Source organism: Barbus barbus, assembly GCF_936440315.1.
Source record: "Barbus barbus genome assembly, chromosome: 24".
Taxonomy (NCBI): Eukaryota; Metazoa; Chordata; class Actinopteri; order Cypriniformes; family Cyprinidae; genus Barbus; species Barbus barbus.
Genome location: NC_136752.1, coordinates 4,761,059 through 4,786,979, shown reverse-complemented (window position 1 = coordinate 4,786,979; position 25,921 = coordinate 4,761,059). Strand labels below are relative to the sequence as shown.

General features: G+C 40.8%; 2 protein-coding genes across 5 annotated transcripts in view; one reads left to right on the top strand and one right to left on the bottom strand.

Moving 5' to 3' along the window:
• The window catches only part of LOC306843385 (uncharacterized protein), a 53,114-nt gene extending 28,298 nt beyond the window's left edge, over nt 1–24,816 (bottom strand). The window contains exons 1-2 of one of the 2 annotated variants that reach the window (XM_079374849.1): nt 24,548–24,731; nt 14,659–14,703 (exon numbers count right to left, since the gene is read on the bottom strand). The gene's annotated coding sequence lies outside the window, so the exon portion shown is untranslated. Of the gene's footprint in view, nt 1–14,658; nt 14,704–24,547 lie in introns of both variants that reach the window. The other variant, XM_079374850.1, reaches the window with a different exon arrangement.
• The window catches only part of LOC306843379 (laminin subunit alpha-4-like), a 59,227-nt gene continuing 35,324 nt past the window's right edge, over nt 2,019–25,921 (top strand). Inside the window, exons 1-7 of one of the 3 annotated variants that reach the window (XM_079374834.1) lie at nt 2,019–2,281; nt 14,385–14,486; nt 15,789–15,916; nt 21,320–21,400; nt 21,497–21,711; nt 23,307–23,407; nt 23,567–23,747. In XM_079374834.1, coding sequence (XP_079230960.1) covers nt 2,111–2,281; nt 14,385–14,486; nt 15,789–15,916; nt 21,320–21,400; nt 21,497–21,711; nt 23,307–23,407; nt 23,567–23,747 — 979 coding nt within the window. In that variant the 5' untranslated portion in view covers nt 2,019–2,110. Of the gene's footprint in view, nt 2,282–14,384; nt 14,487–15,788; nt 15,917–21,319; nt 21,401–21,496; nt 21,712–23,306; nt 23,408–23,566; nt 23,748–25,023; nt 25,322–25,626; nt 25,703–25,921 lie in introns of those variants that run through there. The other 2 variants (XM_079374836.1, XM_079374835.1) reach the window with 2 other exon arrangements.

Sequence of the window (25,921 nt, the reverse complement as noted above, 5' to 3'; positions counted from 1 at the left end):
ATATTCTTTGATAATGTAAATGTTCTTTGCTCGCTGTATAATTTGTTCGTTGTTTGAATAATAGTGGACATTCGGCATTATAATTAAACTTAAAATGTCTTTTTATTAAATGTGATCAGGTTAAATACAAATTCAGGCTTATTAAAATATTTTGTCATAATATGGATAGCCTACTTCCCTAAAATGTTATGATGTGCATAGTTAATAGATTACATTAGGCTACAGACAGTGGTTTGAGCGCGTTTGACCAGAGACTAGAGCGCAATTAAACAGCTGTGCTAATGTGATTGTCAGTGGCCGTCTTGAGAAGCGAGAAAGCTTTAGTTGCCGCAGCATGCACACCTGTGAGGTGGATGGATTATCTCGGCAAAGGAGAAGTCCTCACTAACACAGATTTAGACAGATTTGTGAACAATATTTGAGAGAAATAGGCATTTTGTGTACATAGAAAAAGTCTTAGATCTTTGAGTTCAGCTCATGAAAAATGGGGGCAAAAACAAAAGTGTTGCATTTATAATTTTGTTCAGTGTACATGTCTACTAACTCTCAGAGTAGACCGTTAGGGTAGGTTTAGGGTTAGTAGAATAAGTTGACATATACTTGTTTCTAATAGTCAGTATGTTGTATGTTGTGGACCCATCAAAATAAAGTGTTAGAAGATATTCAACAGACAGTCTACTAATACTCTAATGACTGCAAGTTGACATGTAGTGGCAAAGTTACTTACTGTTAGTAGAACGTCTAAAGTGGTCTATCGAAATAGTGTTACCAAAACACCCCTGGTTCAGACGAGCTCAGTGAATTGAATTGTGGTACTGTGATAAGATGTTAACTTTGCAATAAGTCAGTTCTTGAAATTTCATCCCTGCTATATATTCCACGGTCAACTGTAAGTGGTAATTTTGGAAAGTAAATGCATTTAGGAACAGCAGCCACTCAGCCATGAAGCGGAAGACTTTGTAATGACACAGAGCAGGTGATGATTTCAGAGCGGAAGAGAGCCAAACTTCAACTGGCATTTATATCAGCACAAAAAGTACAATGCCAAGCATCGGATGGAGCTGAGTAAAGCACACTGTCACTGGACTCTGGAGCAGTGGAAACCTGTTCTGTGGAGTGATGAATCACACTTCTCTGTTTGGCAATCCGATGGGCGAGTCTGGGTTCAGCGAATGCCAGGAGAATATATCCTGCCTGACTGCATTCTGCCAACTGTAAAGTTTGATGAAGGAGGGATGATGGTATGGGGCTGTGTTTCAGGGATTGGGCTTGGCTCCTTACGTCCAGTGAAGGAAAATCTTAATCATTTTGGACAATGCTATGCTTCCATCTTTGTGGGAACAGTTTGGGGAAGCTCCTTTTTTATTTTAGCATGACTGCCTTAGCGCATAAAGCAAAGTCCACTTTCCATGAGTGACTACACCAACGGTTCTCAATTCCAGTCATAGTGACCCACCGCTTTCCATTTTTGTATGACTCTCTCTTATATAACTTGCTTAATTCAGAACATCAGCTCACTAGGAGAGTGTCAGATAAGAGAGACATACAAAATGTGCAGAATAGTGAGCTGATAGGAATTGAGAACGTCTGGACTACACAAAGAACAACCAACACATACAAGAGCATTTGTGTATCTGAGCATATAGATATGTTGTCACGCTTTCACCTAAATGTGTGTGTGTGTTGTAGGAGATGGTGTTTCCAGTGGGCTAGAAAGGTTAAGAGACATTCAAAGGGAGGGGGAGGGCCACAGCCAAGGTTAAAGGGTAGTGTAATGAGCAAAGAGCTGTCATTTACTCACTCTCTGCCAATCCGCCGTTATTACACTCACATTTAGGGTAACAACGGCAGAAGTTACACAAGAAAACACAAAGAGCTTTGATATTTCTTCCTCGGTTTGGATTCTTTAAGTTTATTTTTTCTTAGCTGCATGTGATTTCCATTCAAGATCTTGTGAGGGAAATGTGTGCGTGAGGAAGAGGGGGGCCCGGGGGTGATCGAGGGAGGAAGTCCAGCTTGGCAGGGCAGGGCGTAAGCGAGAGAAGAAGAGAACAGCAGTGCAGACTACATAGGCTTGAGTAAGGACAAAAAATAGCCAAGGGAGAAGTAGATGTGCAAAAGATTACAGCAGGGAACACAACAACACACACTGCCTGGGCATTTAGAGTTGTTTGCGGGGGGAATTATGGCCTCTCTGCTGTTTGGATCTATCTGTGTTCTCTGCATCTTGTCAGCACTCACGCACACAGCTTCCTCGCAAGAGTTAAACACAGTCTACAGGGTAAGTACTCTCTATATGGCTGAGAAAAGAGGAATATTTGAATTAACATCATAGGCCAGAGGTTTTACAATAGACACAAATAATATGTTGATTTTAGTTACTTTATTACTTGTTATACTTGTTTGCAGATGCTTCAGATATACTTCTATCTATGCGTGTGTTCAGAATTATCATTATTATAAAAAGAGATTTCAGTATGCTCAAATATCTCTAATCAAATTCAGTGATCTGATTATTTGAGCTAGGCTATGCTAGTGCTTACTGAATGTCAGTGAGTGCCTCATTTGGGTTTTTATTTATCCTGAGGAATTATATGAAAAATATCAGAAAAAAGTCACTTTAAAACAAAGTGTATCGTGAAAAGTGCTATACAGTATATAGGCTAAACAAATTCGACTTAAAGTTAAACATTTCAGAACTTCATGAGCAATTTTAAAGCAATAGCACTTATCTCTGGGCTGTTGTTACTGGAGATACTGAGATTTGTCAATAGTTGTTGATCAGAATGAATTGTTTTACATGGCTGTTTGGGCGTGGACGTCTTGTATGGAATCTAGTGTTGCAATAAACATAAGGTTTAGTGTTGCTATGCTATGAAAAAAAAGTTGTTTATAAAGGTCTTTACAAAGAGAGAGGCTTATGCGTCTCATGCTCTGTAAAAAACTGCCCACCCCAAAACTTTGTGCCCTCCCCACCCCCACCTACCAACTAGCAGCTGTTGAGAGTCTAGAGGGTCTAATAGTCACTCTTCACCGGAAATGCAACAGAGGCGAATGGAGGCCATCTGTTGGGGGGGACATACTGATCCAATGGGCAGAGTGGGAACACTTCTGTACTGATACATTCCCTGAGGATCAGAAGAGATTCAAGTTGTGTTCCAAAGCTTGTAATAAGCTCTCTAACTAGACCTTTTTTTTAGACATATATTGTTCCTCCTAATGCAAAGCCTGTTTCACAAGTAACAAAATAATGCTGCCATCTGAGAATTTGGAAGAAGTTAGTTATATATGAAAATATATGAAAACTGTCTTTTATTAGAAATTGTCTTTAACGTCACTTTAATATTCTATGTAATTTAAACTCAAATTTCTGTGTTAACTGTTTTAAAGAAAAAAAAAGTTGTACTAACTTGATAAAATTATCTTTATCTTTGAACACTGGATGGGCAGTGGGTTTCTAGTTCCCAGCATGCTTTGCATAGAACAGGAGAAGGAGAGTAGATGTTGAAATCAAGTGTTATTTTTTGTGTGTGTGTTTTAGTAAAGGCAAAGACCCGTTAGAGTGATGCACATGCCGTTCATTCCGCTGTGCATAATAGTACCAAAGGAAACAGATATATAGGCCATTCTACAGAACTGGTGCAAACTGCTGTCCCACAACCAAAAAACACATTTAAAAAGCATTTAAGTGTTCAATTCTTAGATGTTTATTACATTTTATTATCTATTGAAACCCACAATAATATTTAAAACATTAGTAAGCTTAATATATATATAAAGTCGTAATTTTTTGGGTACTTTCAACTGGGAGTTGGCTGTCCCGAACCCTAACCCCTAAATTTCAACTGATATTGAAATAATTTTTGTATTTTTTTCCCATTGTTGTTAAAAAGTGAAGTTAAAAAAATAAATATATATTTTATATTCTCTTTGTAAATTATGAAACTTTATTTAAATAAAAAAAAACGTGTCCCGCATTTTTCATGTCACTACCGAAACAGTGTTTTAGTCTATTGGCCGAGACTGATTTTAACTAAACCCATAAATTTATGATCAGGAAATGTACCTGTGTCCCCCTCTCTCATAGCTACAAAGTGTGAATAGATAGGTCTCATCATTTTGAGATAAATGTAGTCCAAAAGTCCAAAAGTACACTACCGTACACCTTTTTTCTGCAATTAAGCACACTTTTTTGGGGGAGTTATTCCATAACATTTAGTTTTTATGTGTATCACTGTTCAGAACTGTGCTAGGTAACCATGTGCTGATTAGCATCTTTGAGCTAGGTTCAAAAGTATCTAAAATTGTCACTACCGAAACATGTCCTCATTGTTGTAGTGACAAAAGGGAACACATAATCCTCATATTTGGGGGTAATAAACAAAATTTTAGTACAGTTATGCAATTTTTGTTTTGTATTTTAATGTTTTAGTAGTGTTTTAGTTTGTAAATTAAAATTCTTTAATGTGATGTGGTTGGTACCAAAATATTCTACTGAAACATGTTATGTTTTGTCAAAAATAAAGTATACTGAATTATGAACTAAGATGTTATGATATATTTTGGATCAATGTATATTCAAACTAATGAATCCTTAACTTTGAAATCAATATGGTCAAATTTGTACCTTTTACAAAGAAAAATTGAATTCAAAATACAACAAATCTCATAAATTACACTTGAAACGTAAAAAAAAAAAAAGTAATTGTTAATGATTTCCCTCTGAAAAAAATTGTAATAAAATCGCAAAAAACAAAACAAACAAACTGTTACGGGGCTGACGAGACGTGAGACGTGCGGATCCATGTGCAAAGCTTTATTATAAAACATGGTCATACAGGCAGGGTCGGGAGACAGCAAACAGGTATGGCAGAGGCAAGACAGAGCAATCCGTGGAGCAAGCGTGGGTCGATGATCGGCAAACAGTATCCAAAGGGGCAAGGCAGAGAGAGAATCCAGAAACGAAAGCAATAATCCAAACGGCAAGGCGACGGGTTAATCCAGGAAACACGGGCAGGGTCAGAAACGGCAAGATAAACAAGGCAAGACTAGGACTAGAACAATGGCTCTGTAAAGTTGCTATCGCTGGGTGAGTGATAAACGCTAACAATTACAGGAACTGAACAGAAACACGGAATGGCACGGTAAAGCAGCTAGCGCTAGGTGAGCACTAAACACAGATCAATACTCGGCCCTGAGCAAGAGCAAGTCCCAGGCTTAAATAGTGAGTGCGTGATGTGAAATGATAATCAGGTGTGTGTGATGTGTGAATGGTGACAGCTGTGATCTGTGCAATGGATTGTGGGAACTGTAGTCCAGTGTGCTGTGTAGTGTAAGAGTCAATGTGGTGAACGGGTGACCTCTGGTGGTGATTGTCCGGAAGAGCATGGACCAGATTCGTGACACAAACAAACAAAAAACTTAATAGGTCTATATAACCCTTCTAATTAAATAATTATTACTGTGTTTCGGTAGTGACAAATTTGAGGAGAGGGCAAATATTCCAAAACTTTATAAAAATACAACATGAGAATTAACTGCACAATTACTAGAAATGTGTACCTTGGATATTATACAATTTGCATACATACAATGTTTTTTTTTTAAATACTTTTTTTTCCAACTCTTGACTTTGGACCAATTCTGTAGAATGGCCCATATATATTATATATTCTATCATACACACTGTGCATGTTTCTGATTATACAAGATGAATGCAAATGCACCAGGGTTGGATAGAATTAAGTCTGAAATCAGAACAATGCTGCGGGGGCGATGGGAACAAGCTTGGATTCAGAGTTCAGCAAACATGCCCATTGTGAAAGCTCCCTAAATGTATTCCACATGTAACATGTAAATCACGTTTTATTATAGGATTTTTAACTGACAACTCATTTTAGTACATTTTATGAGCTCATGAATTCCTTGAGAATCATACTGACCAGATTTCTGACTGTTCATTTTGCCCAAGAACTGCCCACTTAAGCCAAAAGAATACTTCCCTTGCCAGCATAACTTTTATACTTTGTGTCCACGTGGACAGCAGTACATGTATGAGTGATTTATGCACTCAAAAAAACAAAGGTTCACTAAGTAGTGTACATACACTGAATACATTCATGTGTGCATGCAGTCCATAGAATATACTTTGAAAGGCTTGTACGGTCAACTGTGCACAAAATGGAGTAGAGCAAAGAAAATGAAGTATACCCAAGCCTTTAGCCACAAAGAGTCCGCAGACTTGTATTCCAAACCACTGCAGTAGACAAATGCATTGAGAAACAAAACACTGATAACATATAAACAAATAACATATAAATGATTTAAAAATAATAAAAAAATAAAATTAAACAGACCATTTAGACAGATGAGTCCATTTTTAGTGGAGTCACTATTGGTTAAGGGTCCAGTCCATTTGGATAAGTCCAGCTGCTGTTCAAACAATAAAGATTCCCTTTGTTTTTTAAATAATTTTTTTGGGTAAATTGTATGTTTAGATGTGGATTTATAAATGATTGCCACCAACCTGTTATACTCTGGAATATTCATTGATTTTGGACATGATGGGGTTTGACCTTAGCTGGCTAGGGATTTGTGCCAAGGGCTTGTCTGGCTGTTGAGTTCGGTGTAGAAAACAGATTCATAATTTAAAACAGATTCTTTATCATTTTTTTCTGTCTTCTAATATCTGATGTTCTGTATAATCTAATCTGTAATTATAAAAGTATGAATGTATGATCTAGTCAATCTTTTTCTGCAGAGCAGGAAACAGTTCATTTAGAAAAGAGATTGTTCTAATTATTTACTCCACTTTTAGTCATACAATTTAGACAGTTTAGAAGTAAAAAAGTGAAAGGGTGTGATGTATGAAGCTCAGCTTTGCTCTGCCTTGCAGTGGGAGCTGATTGAATTAAAGAATTCTCACTGCACTACAGCATACTAACAACAAAGCTCCTTTCATGCCACTCAGTATCATGGGATGCCATCCTGTGAGCATTTGGATTGTGGGGTGGACAACTGAAGTCAATATGCATTAACATTTATAATATAACATTTTGCCAGTGAAAAAAATACCTGGACTTGCTTAAAGGAGTTATGTATTTTTGAGTAAAGCAAAAGAGCATCTGTACTGTATATCAGTTAATGTACATTTAGACCAAGCATGGATTTGTAAGCTTTATTTTGGTAAATCAACAGAGACCTCACTGGACTGAAATTCTGAAAATATACTGAAATTGCCTAATATATATATACATATACATATACATTTACATTTAATCATTTAGCAGACGCTTTTATCCTCCCTGCCTGGTGGAGTTGCACGGTAGAGTCGATGGTCTTTACACTCTTCAATCTTCACACGAGGAGGCCTTCACACGACCTCTGCCGTAATAAATTAAGCTTTTTTTATACCCGTCTAACAATATACTAACTGAATTCAGCTGGACACACACTTTCCTTATTTTTTCCACAACAAATGGCCAAGCAAGAGCAAGTCATACAGAACGAGATCAAACGCGATATCAGCACGTCTCCACACAGTAAACAAAACAAGCAAATAAAAATATATAAAATAAATATATAATAAATATAAAATATATATAAACACTGTAAATATATACAGTGGTGGCCAAAATGATTAGAACGCTAGTATTTTGACCTGCTAAAAATGGTTTTAAGTCAGTTATTTCTATCTTTTGCTGTAGTGTGTCAGTAGGAAATATCAGTTTACATTGCCAAACATTCATTTCGCCATTAATTGTAATAATCCATTGAGATTTTTCTCTGACAGCAGCCAGTGCTCCACACAGAGATCGGATCATCATCCAGTTCCATCAATTTACACTGTAATGATGCTTGCAAACTTGTGCTGTGCCGTGTCTGCTAAAGACGGAAAACAGGCGTTTTCTCATGCTCAGAGATAAGCAGATTTATGTGTGTGAGAATTTATGTGGTTTAAGAAAATAATTGACACAGCGGACTAGAACATGTCCTATTCTCTGTTTTTATTTGCGCTTCATAAGATGAGGCATGGACCTAGGAACATTCTCTTGCTGATGTTGTCAGGAACTATTTTTTAACGGAAGGATGACATTTAATGAATTTACTTAAAAACAAAAAGGTACATATCAATGCATACATTTTTGGATTTAATATTTGTACTGTGTGGTAACCGTTTTATAAAAGCAATAAGGTACTCAAGGCATGCTTTATTGTGAATAAGTCGTGGTTGAAGAGGTTGCAAGAACACTAATTCAGGTCAGTAAAATTAAAACATCTTATAGTACAATAAATAAACAATGTAACAATAACATGGATCATAAACATCATGAATCATGACTATCAAATCTCATATATACATATATGTATCTCATATATACATATATGTATACACTCAAAGAGGATATTTGGTTTCTCAGGCTACTCATTTCAAGCAGTAATGATGACTCACACAGGATGTTTCAACTTCCCACGGTCCTTTGCTCCAAGAGTCCCCCGGGGTGTTTATTTGCAAGATTTTAGGTCATATCAGCTTAGACACTCAACAGTCTTGTATAGCTGACCCTAAAGAACTTCCACAATACCGCAGAGCTTGCCCTGTCTTTTTTTTGTAACTCAGTGTCTCTTGTTGATAACCTTAAAGGGTCAGTTTCATGCTAAGTATACTACAAAAACTTTTACATGTTTATGTACTTAATAAATACCCTGCAATTGTACTTTTAGCATACTAAACTGGTATACTTAAAGTCTGCTAAATTGGAACAACTTTTTTGTGCTTAAAGGGTTAGTTCACCCCATGAAAACTCTGTCATTAATTCCTGACCCTCATGTCGTTCCAAACCTGTAAAACGTCTCAGGTTACGTATGTAACCATGGTTCCCTGAGAGTAGGGAACGAGACACTGCATCCTCTAGGGGTCGCTATGGGGAACGCCTCGGCGTGACCGGTGTCTTGAAGCATACATCTAATCATGACAATAACATTGGCCGGCGACAGCCTATGACGTTTCTACCACAGTATAAAGGGGCACCGGAAAAATACGTCATTCACTTCTTCATCTGAAGCTTGCGTCCGAAGCATGGCACCGAACCTAGACGCAGTGTCTCGTTCCCTACTCTCAGGGAACCATGGTTACATATGTAACCCTTTCGAGGGAACTTCGAACTGTGTCCTCTAGGGGTCGCTATGGGGAACGGAACACCCACGCCACCATGCTGAGGGGAGTGCAAGCCAAGCACTAAGTTCCAACTCTACCCGGCTAAGGGAGTTGCCCCTGGGATGGTACGACGGCTGTCAGTGACATTATCCCCCTCGGGCCTGAGCTGCATACCCCAGAACTTACCTATTAGGGGCCAGGCCTCCTGGACCCAGGGTAGAGCTCAAAGGCTTGGAATCAGAAGAAGAGATTCCTTTAAGGGGATACGACCAAGCGCTTAGGATAGTAACTAAGTCTTCGCTTGTCATCCAGGGGCTACTGCTTGCTCTGCAAGGAAGCTCGCTGAAGGAACCGTCTCAACAGATCCTTGGTAGCAACACCCTGTTCAAGTAGTATCACTGGGGATACATAAGGTAGAGTGGGGCCCAAGGTGAAACCAGGGCCTGACCGACTCAAAGAACGGGCACGAAGCCGCAGCGCGTAACCCATACCATTTTAGAAAGACCGCAAAACAATTGGTGTGCGATCTTACCACAACGTGGCTTTCAGCAAGTGCACAGAGACATGTGTACGCACTTACCATATCATGGATTTGAAATATTCTCGGGAGGGAGCAGCATGCTCATAGGTGATGCTCTATGCTGAGGGGAGCAATGCCAGCTCGACCAACAAGGAGAGCTCGGGAGGGAGTAGCATGCTCATAGGTGACCCTCTATAGTGAGGGGAGCAATGCTAGCTCTACCAAAGCAGAGCTCTGGAGAGCGGAGAACTTAACTATCCGCATGAGAGAGAACTCAGACGCTCAGAAGGGAGCGGCATGCTCATAGGTGACCCTCTAAGTTGAGGGGAGCAATGCCAGCTCGACCAACAAGGAGAGCTCGGGAGAGAGCGGCATGCTCATAGGTGACCCTCTAAGTTGAGGGGAGCAAAGCCAGCTCGACTAACAAGGAGAGCTCGTCTGAAGTTGCTGACTCACAGAGCTCTGGGGAGTGGTAAACTCAACTCTCAGTATGAATGGGAACTCAGACACTCAGTGAGGGTTAGCGTGCTCGTAAGAGACCCTCGGAGTGAGAGGAGCACTGTCGAACACACCATGAGATCAGCCTGGTGGAAGGGGAAGGGCGGTCCTGACCCAATGGCATGACTGCACGGTGGATCCCACAGAGCAGAGAATCCAATTCTCAGGATGAGAGAGAAACTCAGATGCTCGGAAGGGAGCAACATGCTCATAGGTGACCCTCTATGGTGAGGGGAGCAATGCTAGCTCGACCAACAAGCAGAGCGACCTAACAGGGAGGCATAGAGAGGCCTAACAACCTGAGGCCACTGAATCACACAGCTCCGGGGAGCGGAGAACCTAACTCTAAGAATGAGAGGGAACTCAGACGCTCAGAAGGGAGCGGCATGCTCATAGGTAACCCTCTATGGTGAGGGGAGCAATACTAGCTCGACCAAAAAACAGCCAACCAGGGAGGCAGAAGGCAGCCCAACAACCTGGCATGACTGCTAACCGGAGCTCTAGAGAGCGGAGGCCTGACTCTATGAAGTAGGAGAGGGACTCAGACGCTCGGTTCTGGGAGCGGCGTGCTCATAGGTGACCCTCTAGGGTGAGGGGAGCACTGCTGAGCTCAACCAACAAGGACAGCAACCTGACAGGGAGGCAAAGAGGAGCCTAACCTGAAGTTGCTGCTCAACGGAGCTCCAGGGGGAACAGGACCCAGTGAGAGGAGTCCTCAGACCCTCGACCGGGAGTGGCAAGCTCAAAAGTAACCTCTAAGTGAGGAGAGCATTGCCAGGCCTGACCAACAGGGTAACTCAACAGGGAGGCAGCAAGCGACCAACTTCCTGGTGTCACTGCCACAGAGCTCATAAAGAACCTCCCGCAGTGAGGTTTAGGAGCACTGCCATGTTCAGAGCTTGTCTGAAGAGCTATCGCTCCTCAGAGCTAAAGCACTCACAAAGGGTTTCCGCAGAAACACCTCTCACTCGTACCTCCGGGAAAGCAGTATACTCAAACCCACTCCATTGATGGACGATTCACTGGTTCGACCGTAAGGACAGTGTGACTCAAATCTCAGGAAGCCTCTCGATGCGAGTAGCTCAGGGAACACATCACAAAGCAATAATCTCTGAAAAAGGCTCAGCCTGAATGGAGCAAGTCCTGGGTTGCAGCACTATACTGGGACCTGAAGGCCAAGGAGGCTCCCGCAGAAGCCTAGCGACTTGGCTGCATGATCCAGCAAGCATGAGGCCGAAGATGTAGGCCATCATCCAGGCTGGATCTAGTACTGACAGGTGAGACCATATCCACAGGATCGAGAGGGCTCCCGGAGTGCAGTATAATGTGGTTAGAACATGTTAGAAATCATCTGTCCAATAACTGCAGACAGATACCCACATCATAATTCCTTACTGATAGGGAAGATTTCCCATCAGGTCCTTTCCCTGTTCTGCCCATGAACCGCGAATCGCCGGCAATGGGCAGATAATTCTCACCGAACTTGCAACGCGCAGCATGTATTCAGTTCCCACGGGAGCTGAACATGCTCCGCCCACACACTAGATTACCTCCGAATGAAGGGAAAATGGCCGCCGCCGAGAATGCGTCACTATTTCAGCGAGAGGCGAACACACTCATGCAGACACGGGTATTACAATTTGGGTAAAAAGTGAAGCACTCGCCTTCCCTTTTTCTCAGTAGTCCCGCGAATGCATCACGATGAGAGCTGAACGCGCTTGCTCTTCACCACACACACACACAACCCGCGAGCCGTGTGAAACTGCGGGTATCAGAACAAAGCCTCCGTGCGAGAGAACATGCACTCCTAGTCGTGCTTAGCTTCTGCTAACAAACGGTCAGTGAAGATGAAGAAGAGAATGATGTATTTTCCCGGCGGCCCTTTATACTGTAGCCGCGCAGGTAGTAACATCATAGGCTGTCGCCGGGCAATGTTATTGTCGTGATTAGATGTATGCTTTAAGACATCGGTCACGCTGAGGTGTTCCCCATAGCGACCCTTAGAGGACGCAGTTCGAAGTTCCCTCGAAAGGGAACCTTCGTTCATCTTCGGAAGACAAATTAAGATATTTTTGATGAATTCATATTTTTGATGAATTCCGAGAGCTCTCTGACTCTCCATAGACATCAAGGATCCTAACACGATCAAGGTACAGTAACATATCAAGGGCATCAGTAAAATAGTCCATGTGACATCAGAGGTTCAACCGTTAGTTTACGAAGCTACGAGAATACTTTTTGTGCGCAAAGAAAACAATAACATAACTTATTCAACAATTCTTCTCTCCAAGTTACCGTCTTCCACCATTTTGGAGAGTACCCCAGAACGTAATCAACGTAATCTGTGTTGTTTACGTTCAATTTCAAGCGGGCGCATAATGAACGTAAACAGTGCTGATTACGCTTCCTGTCTATGCAGGGTTAGAGAGCTCTCAGAGTTCATCAGCAATATCTTAATTTGTGTTCCGAAGATGAACAAAGGTCTTGCGGGTTTGGATTGACATGAGGGTGAGTAATTAATGACAGAATTTTTATTTTTGGGTGAACTAACCCTTTAACATAGAAGTGTCATGTGGTCATGTTCTGACATAAGGAGGCAAAATTGTAACGCTGCTGGAGTTGTTTAGTCCAATGTAAAACCATGGTCCAGATTTATTAGATGTTTAATCAGTTTCTGGGTGGGTAAATATTTTCAATTTTCACAATTAACAAACCATTAACTATGATTTTTGCCTCAACTCCTAATTTGCTACCTATTAGTTTGTAAGGTAGTTTTTAAGTTTAGGTATTGGGTAGGATTAGGGATGTGGAATATGTGCTTTATAAGTACTAATGAACAGCCAATATGTTAATAATAGGCATCCTAATAAGCAACTATTTGATAGTGAGAATTGGTTCCTATACTGAAGTGTTACCCTATTTTATATATTTGTAATTTAGTATAGTATTCTTTCACATTTCTTCAAAAATAGCTGCAAAAATACAGTAACAATAATTCTGTGTATTTTTAAGTGAAGTGACATATACTGCCAAGTATGGTGACCCATACTCGGAATTCGTGCTCTGCATTTAACCCATCCAACGTGCACACACACACACCGTGAACACACACCCGGAGCAGTGGGCAGCCATTTACGCTGCGGCGCCCGGGGAGCAGTTGGGGGTTCGGTACCTTGCTCAAGGGCACCTCAGTCGTGGTATTGAGGGTGGAGAGAGCGCTGGACATTCACTCCCCCCACCTACAATCCCTGCCGGCCCGAGACTCGAACCCACAACCTTTGCATTACGAGTCCAACTCTCTAACCATTAGGCCACGACTGCCCCTTTATTTTCATGAACTGATGTTGATGTTGCTGAGCCGTCAAATACTTACTAAACACTACGTGTTAACGAAAATGCAACTCAGAGACTATCTTTTCAAGTAATTTCATGTGCATTTTCATGCCAGTCTTAGCATGATGGAGGAACTCTGTTACCTTTTCTAATTTAGTACTTAATAATATTTTTGTAATACAGCTCCAGGCGAATAGCCATAGCACCGAAACAGTGTAAGTCATTCATATAATCATATACAAAGAAATGCAAATGATCAGGTTTCAAGACTGAAACCTCTCAACATAAACTGTTTGTTCTCATATTTCGTATGAGATATGTTTTATTTAATTTTTTTGTTTTTGTACAGGAAATTATTTTCTTATGCACTTTCTTTTGAGGGAATTAGGCTAGTTCATCTAATTGAATCTGAAAAACTTTTTGTTTTTGCACTACTTTTAAGGGTGACAATCTGACAGTTTATCTGACAATAGACTAATTTTGGTTCTTTCACAGATATAAAGTGCTATGAAGAAGTGGTTTCCCCCTTGTCTGATATTTCTGCATATTTTCAGACTAAATGTTATCAGGACTTCAACTAAAACCTAAGAATTTGTTCCTTTTATGAACACAACTCAACAGAATTTCTTCAGCTCATTAACATGTGTAGGTTTTCAAGCATGAACTGTGTGTTTTTGGACTTTGCAAAATTTTTTATTATGACTATTAGGCTAAATAACAAAACTTAAAAAGTTAAAATGTAATAGTTTTAATAAAAATCAACATCTGGGATATGAAGTGCCATAGTAAAAAAAAAAAAAAACTCTCATATGGTAGAGATATGGCAAATATCATGACTATGTTGATTGTTCATGTTTGGATGTTTGTTTATTGCAGGTATGTGCACGAGGTTTCTTCCTGAGTGAGCAGGAAACATGTCTCCCCTGTAACTGCAAAGGCCATGCTGACAGCTGCGAGGACATTACTGGGATATGCATTGTAAGTTTCAAAACCCTCTGTCTTTTTTAAACATTATTTCATGACATCGATACCCATCTATTCTAAAAATGTAAACAATACCATGTGGAAGAAATTTTTGTGTACACCAAAGAGAAATAGAAGATGGCATTTGAATGAATAAACTAATTAAACAATAAATGAACCACCTTACCACAAATGGATTTTCTGACATGTCCATTCACTGGTTCCTCACATCCTTTAATTACAAACATCAAATTAAATTCTGATCCAATATTGATCAAGGCAACATAAAACCATAAACATTTCCACAACACATGCTATAATGCTAATGCCCCAATAGGCCACATAATTAAAAGTCAGACAACTTTACATTTTAAATTATAAATATTTTTAATAAATAAATCAAGTTCAAGTTCAAGTTGAGCTTTATTGTCATTTCGCTACATGTGGGGACATACAGTGGAACGAAATGTCGTACAACAATGAAGTAAAAAACACACTTTAAACCTATAAACCTATAAAAAACACTATAAAGCTATACACCTTAACACTATAAACCTATACACAACTAACCTACTGACATATTTTAACTATAAGTATACTATATATAAATATTTACCCTATACAAACTAAAAAATAAAAGATAAAAAATACAAACTATACGAATGCTTCACATAAATACTGTACATGTGCAAAGAGAAACATTTTGAGTCAAGCAGCTGGTTGGGGAACAGTGCAGGATAATTTGTAGTGCATGAGCATGTAAACATACATATATTGCTGAGTCTTTTGTGGGATAGTGTACACGCAGCAGTGTGTATGAAGTGTCTAGTGCACATAGAGGAGAGCGTGTTACTACAGGTGGTTTGTACAGGCCCACTCACCTGTGTGTAGCACACTTCGAATTGCACAAAAAAGTTCCATACAGTTTTTTCTTTGGTGTGGTAAGGTTTGGGGTGGGGGGTGAGGTTACAATGCTTTAACAAAAAAGCATTGCAAATTCTTTTTTGTTAAAGCATTTACAATAAATGTAAGTGCTTTAACAAAAACACAAGCTTCAGAAGGGCACAGAAATTCTTCTATGTGGTTGTTGTATGCACATATGGAAGGGCTCTTCAGTATTACTGGCAAATTAAATGCAGATGTGTTTAGTTTGGGTTGGAACTAAAATCTGCAGGACATAGGCCCTGCAGGACTGGAGTTGAAGAGCCCTGACATATGGTGTTGATAGAGATTAACATTTCTGTTACCTTGCCAGTGTAACCAGCCAGTGTGTTTAGAATGTTTTGCTGAAATGCACATCACTTTTTTCTGTTTCAGGAATGTCAGGACCACACCGTTGGAGATTTCTGTGAGCGATGTGAAGATAGATATTTACCAGTGATTCTTCCTGATGGCACCTTTGTGTGTAGACCATGTGCCTGCCCACTATCATTGAAATCTAACAAGTGAGTCCAGACTTGAGCTCTGACTAGACAAAGCATGCTGACACAAACTATAACAGCAACATGAAAACAAAACAAAACAAAACAAAGCTGATGACTTTGGTTTTTGTTATTCAGCTTTAAATATTACATGCATTAACAATGGAATAAAGTTATTTTTATTACTAGTGTTGTTACTTGTGCGACTGCATCTGGTTTACATTTTAAGCATGCATAACAACATGTTTGGTTGCAGTCCAGAGACCTCCAAGTGGGAGGGCCTTATGCCACAAGTAGGTGGAAACCTTCCAGCAGTTAACTACATACTGTAGATGCAGTGATAGAAAGGCATGACAAGTAGCAACTCTAAAGGAGAAAACAGCTATTAAAACATAATGTCAAGACTTTCCATTGTAGTTTAGATTTAATTTCTAACAGTTTCATTGTTATTATTGCTTTTATTTGTCCAGTGGCATGTATTTTAGGCATTGAACTCATTTTTAAACATTATAAGACATGCTGACATAGAGTGATGGCATTTCATGAAAATTATTCTGGTTACACTTTATTTCGATAGTCCACTTTAGACATTCTACTAACTATAAGTAACTTTGTAACTACGCGTCAACTGCATGTCAACTAATTCTCATTAATTTGCAACTACATGTCTACTAACTCTCAGTAGGGTAGGTTTAGGGTTAGTAGAATAAGTTGACATACTGTCATTAAACCATGACATAAATTTTCTAATACTCAGTATGTTGTATCTTGTGGACCCATCAAAATAAAGTGTTAGAAGATATTAAGCAGACAGTCTACTAATACTCTAATGACTGCTAGTTGACATGTAGTTGCAAAGTTACTTACTGTTAGTAGAATGTCGAAAGTGGACTATCAAAATAAAGTGTTACCATTATTCTAATAAAGCAACAACAAAGACAGATCAGACAGAAAATGTGTATAGTGTATAATTGTTTTAGATTCCTTGCCATTATAGTATGCTTGGAGTACTGTCAGGGTCCATTTCCAACTCACAGGCGTCTTGTAGTAATAAAAATATTGGTGGCTAACGCACAAAGTCACGCGACTGGTAACAAGTAAAGGGCACAGGACCATGACTCTCGAAGCTATCAGTTTAGACCTGGCATGTACAGTATGTGGTGGATGTCTGATACAGACATTGATCTCTGGATGAAGTAGGGTTGTTCGGCAGCTGCATCCGTGATTGATCAGTTCTTTTTAGGATCCATCCTACTCATCACACATGGGGTAGGGCTGGAAACCACAATTAGTAGTAAGAACAATGTTTATATTATAACATTTTGGAACTCCCTGCTTTCAATATTCCACCTATGTCAGACTTTTTATGTCAGACTTAAAGATAAACTTCGCTGATTTTCAACCAGCTTTGTATTGTCACAATGTAGCAGTCAGTATGTAAATGAACAATGTATACTCTTGTGTTACCTGCACTGTGTTTTCCCAATTTAATGATTAGCAAAAGTCTGCCAGATGACAGGCTTTGTGTCATATGAGCCCACATTGCCTTAGCTCTTGCCTGACCTCATCAACCTCAACAATAAAAAGCTTCTCAGGATCAGGAAGTGTCAGTATAGGAACGGATGTCAATCGAAGCTCAAGGTCCTTAAAGTGATAGTTCACCCAAAAATGAAAATTATCCAAAGATTTACTCACCCTCAGGGCATCCTAGGCGTGTCTGACATTCCTCTTTCAGACAAACACATTCGGAGTTATATTCCACATTGTCTTGTCTGCTCAAATCTGTATAATTGCAGTGAATGGTGCCCCTGTTTCTGAATCGGAAAAAAAGTATCCAACCATCTCATAACTACTCCACACGGCTCTGGGGTGTTAATAAAGGACTTCTGCAGCAAAACGATGCGTTAGTTCAAGAAAAATCTTGAATCTTAAAACTTTATGATCTGAAATGTGCAGCTTCCTGTCTCTCAAGCAGGCACAATGAAAGGCGGACATAAGATCCGGGGAGAGAGTGCATGACGAATGCAGATGCACAGAGGAGAAAGCAAAACAAAGCACCTGTCATGAACTTATTTAAACATTCTGGGTATCGACACAAACACACCCTTTTAATCAAAACAGATACAATTTACTTGTTCACATGGTTTTCCTGTGCTGTATACAAAACTTTGTTCTCGCGAGATTACACGCTTCTCCCAGAGCTCACTCTCACAAGACTACAGTCTTCTTTCTGCATCTTACATTACGCTTTTTGTTAAGCCTGCGTTATACGCTCGACTGCCTTGTCCAGCATGGCTTTAATTCATCCTGAACCACTTTTTTCTTGTGTTCGGGTAAACAACAGGGGCGGCTATGGGCCATTTCCCCGGGGATCATTTCGATATGGTGCTGTATGAGGTCCGTGTGACCGGACAGGGGTGAAGACACATCTGCAAAATCTGCCTGCAACTTGGCTAAATCAGTGAGCTGCAGCGGTGAGAGGTGATCTCCCCCAGGGACCAGAGCAAGTGGACTGGCTTTGACAGCTGCTTCTGGCCCGAGATCTTCCTCTGCCGAAACGACCACTGCTAACTCAACCGACGTCTCCTCCTGCCAGCATTTCAACAGGTTGAGATGATAAATTTGTTGTGAATCACGCCTGTCCGTTCCTTTAACCTCATAATCGAGATCCCCTACTCGCCGTGTAAACACAAACGGTCCTTGCCACTTTGCGAGAAATTTGGAACTAGACATTGGAAGTAACACACGTACTTTATTTCCCGGTGTAAATTGACGCTCTCGCGTACCGCTGTTGTACAACCGACTTTGTTTGTCCTGAGCCTGGAGCAAATTCTCCCTAGAGAGCCGTCCCAAGGTGTGGAGTTTTGCCCAGAGGTCCATGACATACTGAATTTCACCTCAGCTGTTGGCCTCCCAAGCCTCTATAATGACGTCAAGCACTCCACGGGGCCGACAACCATAGAGAAGCTTGATTGGGAAAAACCCAGTGGAGGCTTGTGGGACCTCTTGCACCGAGAACAACAGCACCTCTCTTGGTGTCCTCTCTTACGAATTTACGAACCATGGATTTCAAAGTGCGATTAAATCGTTCCACCAAACCATCCGATTGTGGGTGATAGACGCTGGTGCGGATAAATTTAAAGCCCAACAGTTCGTATAATTCGCTTATCGTACGTGAAATAAATGCCATGCCCTGATCAGTAAGAATCTCCTTGGGGATCCCAACTCGGGAGATAAAGCAAAACAGTGCATCCGCCACACTCTTTGCAGAAATGGTGCGCAACGGCACTGCTTCCGGATATCGTGTTGCATAATCCACCAGAACTAATGCGAAACGATGGCCGCGTGCTGAATGTTCTAATGGCCCAATGAGGTCCATACCAATTCTCTCAAAGGGGACCTCCACTAATGGCAACAGACGCAATGGTGCTTTTGAAATGGCTGGAGGATGAACCAGCTGACATTCACAACATGCCGCACACCACAGGCTCATATCCAATGCCCCTTGCTGCATCAGGCTTTGGTGAATAGAGGTTTGGTTACAGCCTGAATCCACCAAAGCCCGATATGTACCCCCTTTAATAGTCACAGGTATTTGGTACTGCCCGGCTTGATCAGGGGCAGCCCCTGGGGAGTCGGGGACCCGGATCAACATTCCCACTTCCAGGACTGGACACCGGTCCTGAAAATACTCCGGATCCTCGCACCTCCAGCAGGCTGGCCCAGGCTTTCCCCCTACCCCAGCAGCAGAAGGATGGCCAAGAGATTGGCGGAGAGAGGGGAAAGGTGGAGATGGTGCGGCTGCATCAGTGGTCTCCGCCACGCCACCTCGTGTCCCCGATCTATTCCCCATGACCACACCTCCGCGCTGTGGGGCTAGCGGGGGTGCGTTGCCCCGTGACCTGGGGCAGGATTAGGGCAGAAAAGAAAGGTGAAGGGTTTGGAGAGACAGAGAGAGAGCGAGAGAGGGAGGTTAGGGAGGGGCTCACCGACCCCCGGGCACACTACCAAACCCGCTGGGCAGCCGCACAACGAACTGCTTCACGATGTACATGTCACGTATCTCGGCCATCAGCCGCTTGAGGCAAGCATCTCGGAGCTGTTGTGCCATCATGAACAGATGTTCGCTGTCCCCAGAATGGAAGCGCTGTCGTTGCTGCGCGGGGGAGCGTCCGACTCGTTGTACAATGGCCTGCTTCAGATTGGCATAGTCCACGAGGTTCTCCACAGGCAGCTGTTTTGCTGCCACCTGTGCCTCCCCGGACAGCAACGGGATCAAGCGTACCGGCCACTGAGCACGATCCCACCCACATGCCTCTGCTGTCTTTTCGAAGAGGTCCACGAATGCCTCCGGGTCATCCTGTGTATCCATCTTCACCAGCGGGATGTGGGCGATAGGATGGGCTGCGTCTGGGCAGACCTCCTGGCCCAGCAAGCTCCGGATGGCCCGCCGGTCTTCCTCCTGTGCTTGGACCAGCAGACGGAAACTATCTTATTGTTTCCTCCTGAGGTCCATCAGCGCCTCATGTTGCGAGTGGTGAAGACTGACAAGGGATTTTACCAGCTCTGCAAGAGGCGTTGATGCTGCTGGCTGCTGTATAGTGGAGTGACGACTTTCTCGTCCCGGGTTTCGGCACCAGTGTAACTCAGTTCAACGTCAAGACAAGATGAAGAAGTCAAGGATGGCGAGTGAACAAAGCTTTTATTAGCCGTTCAACAAAACAAAACAAAACAAAACACCAAACAAATTCCTGTTAGGCTCCCTGCCGTACAGTTTCACAAGCCTTGCACTCTGTGGTCCAAAAATCTCTCTCCCCTTCACAGGTGAGCGGTACTGCTATATCCGTCTCCCCACAAATCACTAGAATTAAAGACAGGTGTGAATCATCATTCACTTGACCTCCTTATCACCACTCGTCTCTGCACTCGTTCCCCCGCTGCAGACTCCGACCTACCATGCCTCCCTCACCACACAACGCAAGAGAGGATACTAATGGCTCCGGAGAAGTTGAAGACCAAAGGCTGATCCCTATAGTGACTCAATGAGCTCAGAAAGGGATGCTGGAATCTCAAGCAAGGTGTACAAAATTTTAGGTAGCCAGGTTGTGATTTAATTCTGATCCCATCCTTACCAAGAGTGCAGTTAAATTGAGGGTTGTGTTGTGCCAGCCAACAAAACCCACAAATAAGTTAAAACTCAGGGGAGTGAATGAGGTGGAAAAGAAGTCTCTGTGGATAAAGGCTAAGCAAAAACTTTACTAAAGTTTATCAAAATAGATTTTGTGATCTTTGAAAATCTTTAGCTGATTGGAAAACTGGTTGATAATGATGAAAACCATTGGCAAAATGGTTGGTAAGGATGTGGAAATCCTGAAATAGTATCCTGCAAGATGACTCTGATGTTTCTTTGTTTGTGTGTGTTCTCAGCTTTGCAACTCACTGTGATAAGAGGGGTAATTTTCTGAGATGTGTGTGCCAGGAAGGGTATGCTGGACACTACTGCGAAAGGTTATCTCCACCCACAAATAGCATGTTATATATAGTTTTGAAGTTGTATTTTTGTATTTTACCCATTAATTATATTTTCGTTTTTGCACCACCAAGATGTGCTCCAGGTTTCTATGGCAATCCAATGGAGTTGGGCAATTCCTGCAAAAAGTGTGACTGTAATGGCAACTCTGACCCAAACCTTATCTTCAATGAGTGCAATAATGTGACGGGCCAGTGTCTGAACTGTTGGGGTAACACCACTGGTGACAACTGTGAAAGATGTGCACCAGGTTTCTATGGAGATGCCATCAGTGCCAAAGACTGTCAGGGTAGGTGCCAGCAACAGTACAATACATTGCTGATCACGTGAAAAGTTATCTGGTAATATCTAGACAACAGGGAAATCTACATACCGCAATTTCTAAACCCTTTTATGCTTACATACCCATGACTCTATATATATGATTTATTTTGTGGAATGATATCTGTATTTAAATGTGAGACATTCAAAGTGTACCTAAAGTATACTTGCAATAGTTTCCACTTTAGCACAATGAAATATACTTTTGTATATCTTAAGTTGGACTTCAGCACTACTTCTGCACAATTAAAGTGCATTAAGCACAAAAAAGTTGTTCCAATTTAGCAGACTTTAAGTATACAGATTAGTATGCTAAAAGTACAATTGTAGGGTATTTTTTATTAAGTACATAAACATGTAAAAGTATTTGTAGTATACTTAGCATGAAATAAATGTATTTCAAATGCATTTTACTATATTTATTTTTTTCACTATGTTAAAAAGCAAAACATCTTGCTAACATTTGCATGTTTTTGTGTTAAGATATAAAAATAAAGCTCTCTATCAGGTTGTTGTTAAAAACAGTTTTGTCTGAGCAGTTCTCATGATTTACAAGCTATCTGTCTTGTTCTCTTTTTTCAAGCAGTGCACTGAGTTCAACAGTGCAGCAGCAAGTATGTGAGGCTTTTGGCAGCCAGATGCATTGCAATCTTTTTTGCTAAAAGATCTGCTTGCTGATTTGACTGTCAAACCAGAATGGAGTATTATGGAGATTGTAGTTCTAGTGACACATAATCCATAGTGGAAAGACTTTACGGTTACACATTATTTTAAGGTGTCCATAATACAGAGTAATTACCTTGTTAAGTACTTGTGTAACAGACTCGGCCTGTTACATACTGTATGTGTAACAGTAGCTTCCTATTATATCTACATCATTACTAACTGTAATTACAGGCTGTTGCATAACTTAGTTACATGGTAAGTACATTTTGTTTCATGTAAGTACAATGGCTACTACTAAGTACTTAATCAGGTAATTACTCTGTATTTTGACACTGTCAGGTGTTGGTTTCAGTTTAGTTCCTGTTTGTCCTTATTTGGTCGGTTTCCTGTCATTAGTTAATCATAGTTTATTCCATTCACCTGTTTTGTATTAATCATTGTTTACTCCTTGATTTCCTGTCTTTTATAAGTCCTCAGTTCTCGCTTAGTCTTTGCCTTGGTTTAATATTTGTAATGGAAATAGTGTGTTGATGTTTATTAAATACTCCTTTTCGTCTACTCCTTTGTCGTGCGCCTACCTCTACAACCACATATCCATGACAGACACCTTAAAATAAAGTGTTACCGACTTTAAAATATTGTGTAATTATGCTTCTGTAGTAATATCAAACACAACTGCAAAATAATAATTTCAAACTGGTTTCTCCAAACTCTCCAGCATCAACCATTGTCTCTTCCAAAACTGACATCAATGGTTTATTCAATGTTGCTGTGTTCATTAGATTGCTCTAAATGTTGCATATATTTCATGAATGTGATATATTAATGGCTCAAGTGAATGAGTTTTTTCTTGTATAGACTTGGTTGTTATAAGGTCTCTCTCTCTTTGTTTTTCAGAGTGTCAGTGTGATAAGTGTGGTACTGCATCATGTGATGACAGGACAGGTGTTTGTCACTGTAAGCCTGGAGTCACAGGTCACCTATGTGACAGATGTGAGGTATGGACATTCATGACACACTCAAGGAAATGTATGGCCAAGAAATGCCATATTTGTTTCTTAGAATGAATGTACTGTATGCTTAAATACATACATGTGCATACTGAGCACATTTAACCTGCATATATTTTTTTTAATCTTCTCATTTTGCATATATAGGAGGGTTATTCTGGATTTGGCAGCTGTATGGGTTGCCGTCGGTGTGAATGCGCCTCTGCTGCCCTCCGTGCCACCTGTCACCCTCTTACACACAGCTGCCAGTGCCGCCCGGGGGCTGGAGGCCGGTACTGTGAGCGCTGCCTGCCAGGATTCTGGGAATACAGCCCATCAGGCTGCAAGAGTGAGTCTGAGCGATCTCACTGCATATGGCATAATTCACTGCTATTCTTCAAGAACTGCAATGTAAAGACTTTGTAGCTATTCTGAAATTATATATATCAGGTTTGTTTTTACACTGGATTTCAAACAAAACAAAACAAGACAATTCTAAAAGCTAAATGTTATGGTTTCAAAAGACTCAAACCAAACTCTTCAAGACTTCAAAAGAACCTTTATGTTACCCTGGACCACAAAACCAGTCATAAGTAGCATGGGTATAGGCTATTTGTAGCAATAGCCAACAATACTTTGCATGGGTCAAAATAGTTGATTTTTCTTTAATGCCAAAAATCATTAGAATATTAAGTAAAGATTATGTTCCATGAAGGTATTTTGTAAATTTCCTACCGTAAATATATCAAAACTTAATTTCTGATTAGTAATATGCATTGCTAAGAACTTCATTTAGACAACTTTAAATGCGATTTTCTCAATACTTTGATTTTTTTGCACCCTCAGATTCCAGATTTTCAAATAGTTATATCTCGGCCAAATGTTGTTGTCCTATCCTAACCTGTTAACCCGCATCGGCCCGTGGGCGGGCCGGAAGGGCGTGGTCGGGCGTGGTCGGGCTTTTTATTACCTTTGTTTTAGAACAATATTCAATCAATTATCATTAACTATATATCATTTGAAAGCTAAAACACTCAAGATTAACGATCTGAGCTTGTTTTTGAAATCAATACACCAGAGAGGAAAGGGTTAACAGAAATGCTGAAAGACCGGCCATTTAAAATGAACAAAGCGAACCGCAGTACTCACGTTTGATCGCCAATAGCGCTGGTCAGCTCAGACTATTCCAAGACACACCAGCATACATTTCAAGAGAAGGGTCCACTCTTCAAAATGCATCCACTTTTTAATCCAAAACAACGAAAAAATAGGGGAAAACACGATAGATCCTCCTTTGTTTACATAAGCGATTCGAGTTATAGTTATCGATAGCGTCCATTTTCCAATAAATATCGATTATAATTCGGATTCCAGCTTTGAAACGCCATCTATTTCCAGCAGAATCGTCTCTTCCGAGTAAGAATAGCCCTCCCTCGTCTCTCTCCTTCAATCGCAGGAGCTGTTATAACCCGGGACAGTAAGCGCGTCCGTGAATGGGTCAGCGAGGTGTCAATCCGGACACATCACAATAGAGGTGTTTGAAGCCAGCCAATGCCTCGCCAGCACAGTTTTGATGGATGGAAGTGTTAGCCAACCACAAGGACGTTTACAGTGATTGACAGTTTGAATAGTTTACGTAAGATTGTTTAGAGAATAGCTCGGCGTATTGTCCGTGTGTTTTCGTGCGCTCTCGGGTTACGCATGAAGCGTACACATAATGGCGTCGCGGCGCTACACAGACTGGTTATCAGCGAACAGATGTTGTCCAAAGCTCACATCTGAATCTCTCCATCATGGATCTTCGACTTGAGAAGAGCTTCTGTGGCGTTTGGTGGTGTTTTGGAGGACGTGGGGAGACAAAATGGCTAATTTAGTAACCGAAAACGCACGGAGATCGCTGGGAAGCGTGGATAGCATTAGCACGTAAGTGTCTCCACCCTCCTCTTGAATGTTTATGTGTGTTTATCATGTAGTTATTTGCAGCTTTTGTTTCATGTTAGCTGTTTTAGATTCTAAAAATGACAACGGAGAGGGATAATATGAGGGGATTACATGAGTTTTGTTCGTGTGGGTGTGTTTGTTTGTGGGTATGTCCCGGTTAGTGTGTGTGTGTGTGTGTGTGTGTGTGTGTGTGTGTGTGTACAAAATGTAAACAGTGTTGCAAGTTTGATTTGTTTTGCTTACACACTTTCTCACTCTTTTTCTCTCACTCTTTCCTGTCTTTTCAGAGGTCTGGTGAATCCAGATGGTCAGAAAAAAACCATTTTAGTGGCTGCTAGAGCGTCTTCCTCCACTGTAAATACTGTAAATAGTTTTTTTTTTATTATTATTTAGTAATATTAGTAATAGTAATCTATTACTATATTAGTAAAATAGTAATATTCACCATATAAAATAAATAAAAAATACAAATGTTGTAAAAACAATGTATTTTGCATGTTTTGTGTTTTCACTAGTTCAAAAATGATCAAATCTGTTTTGGTTCACTGTTTTCATTATTGGAATTGTTCAGAATAAAGACTG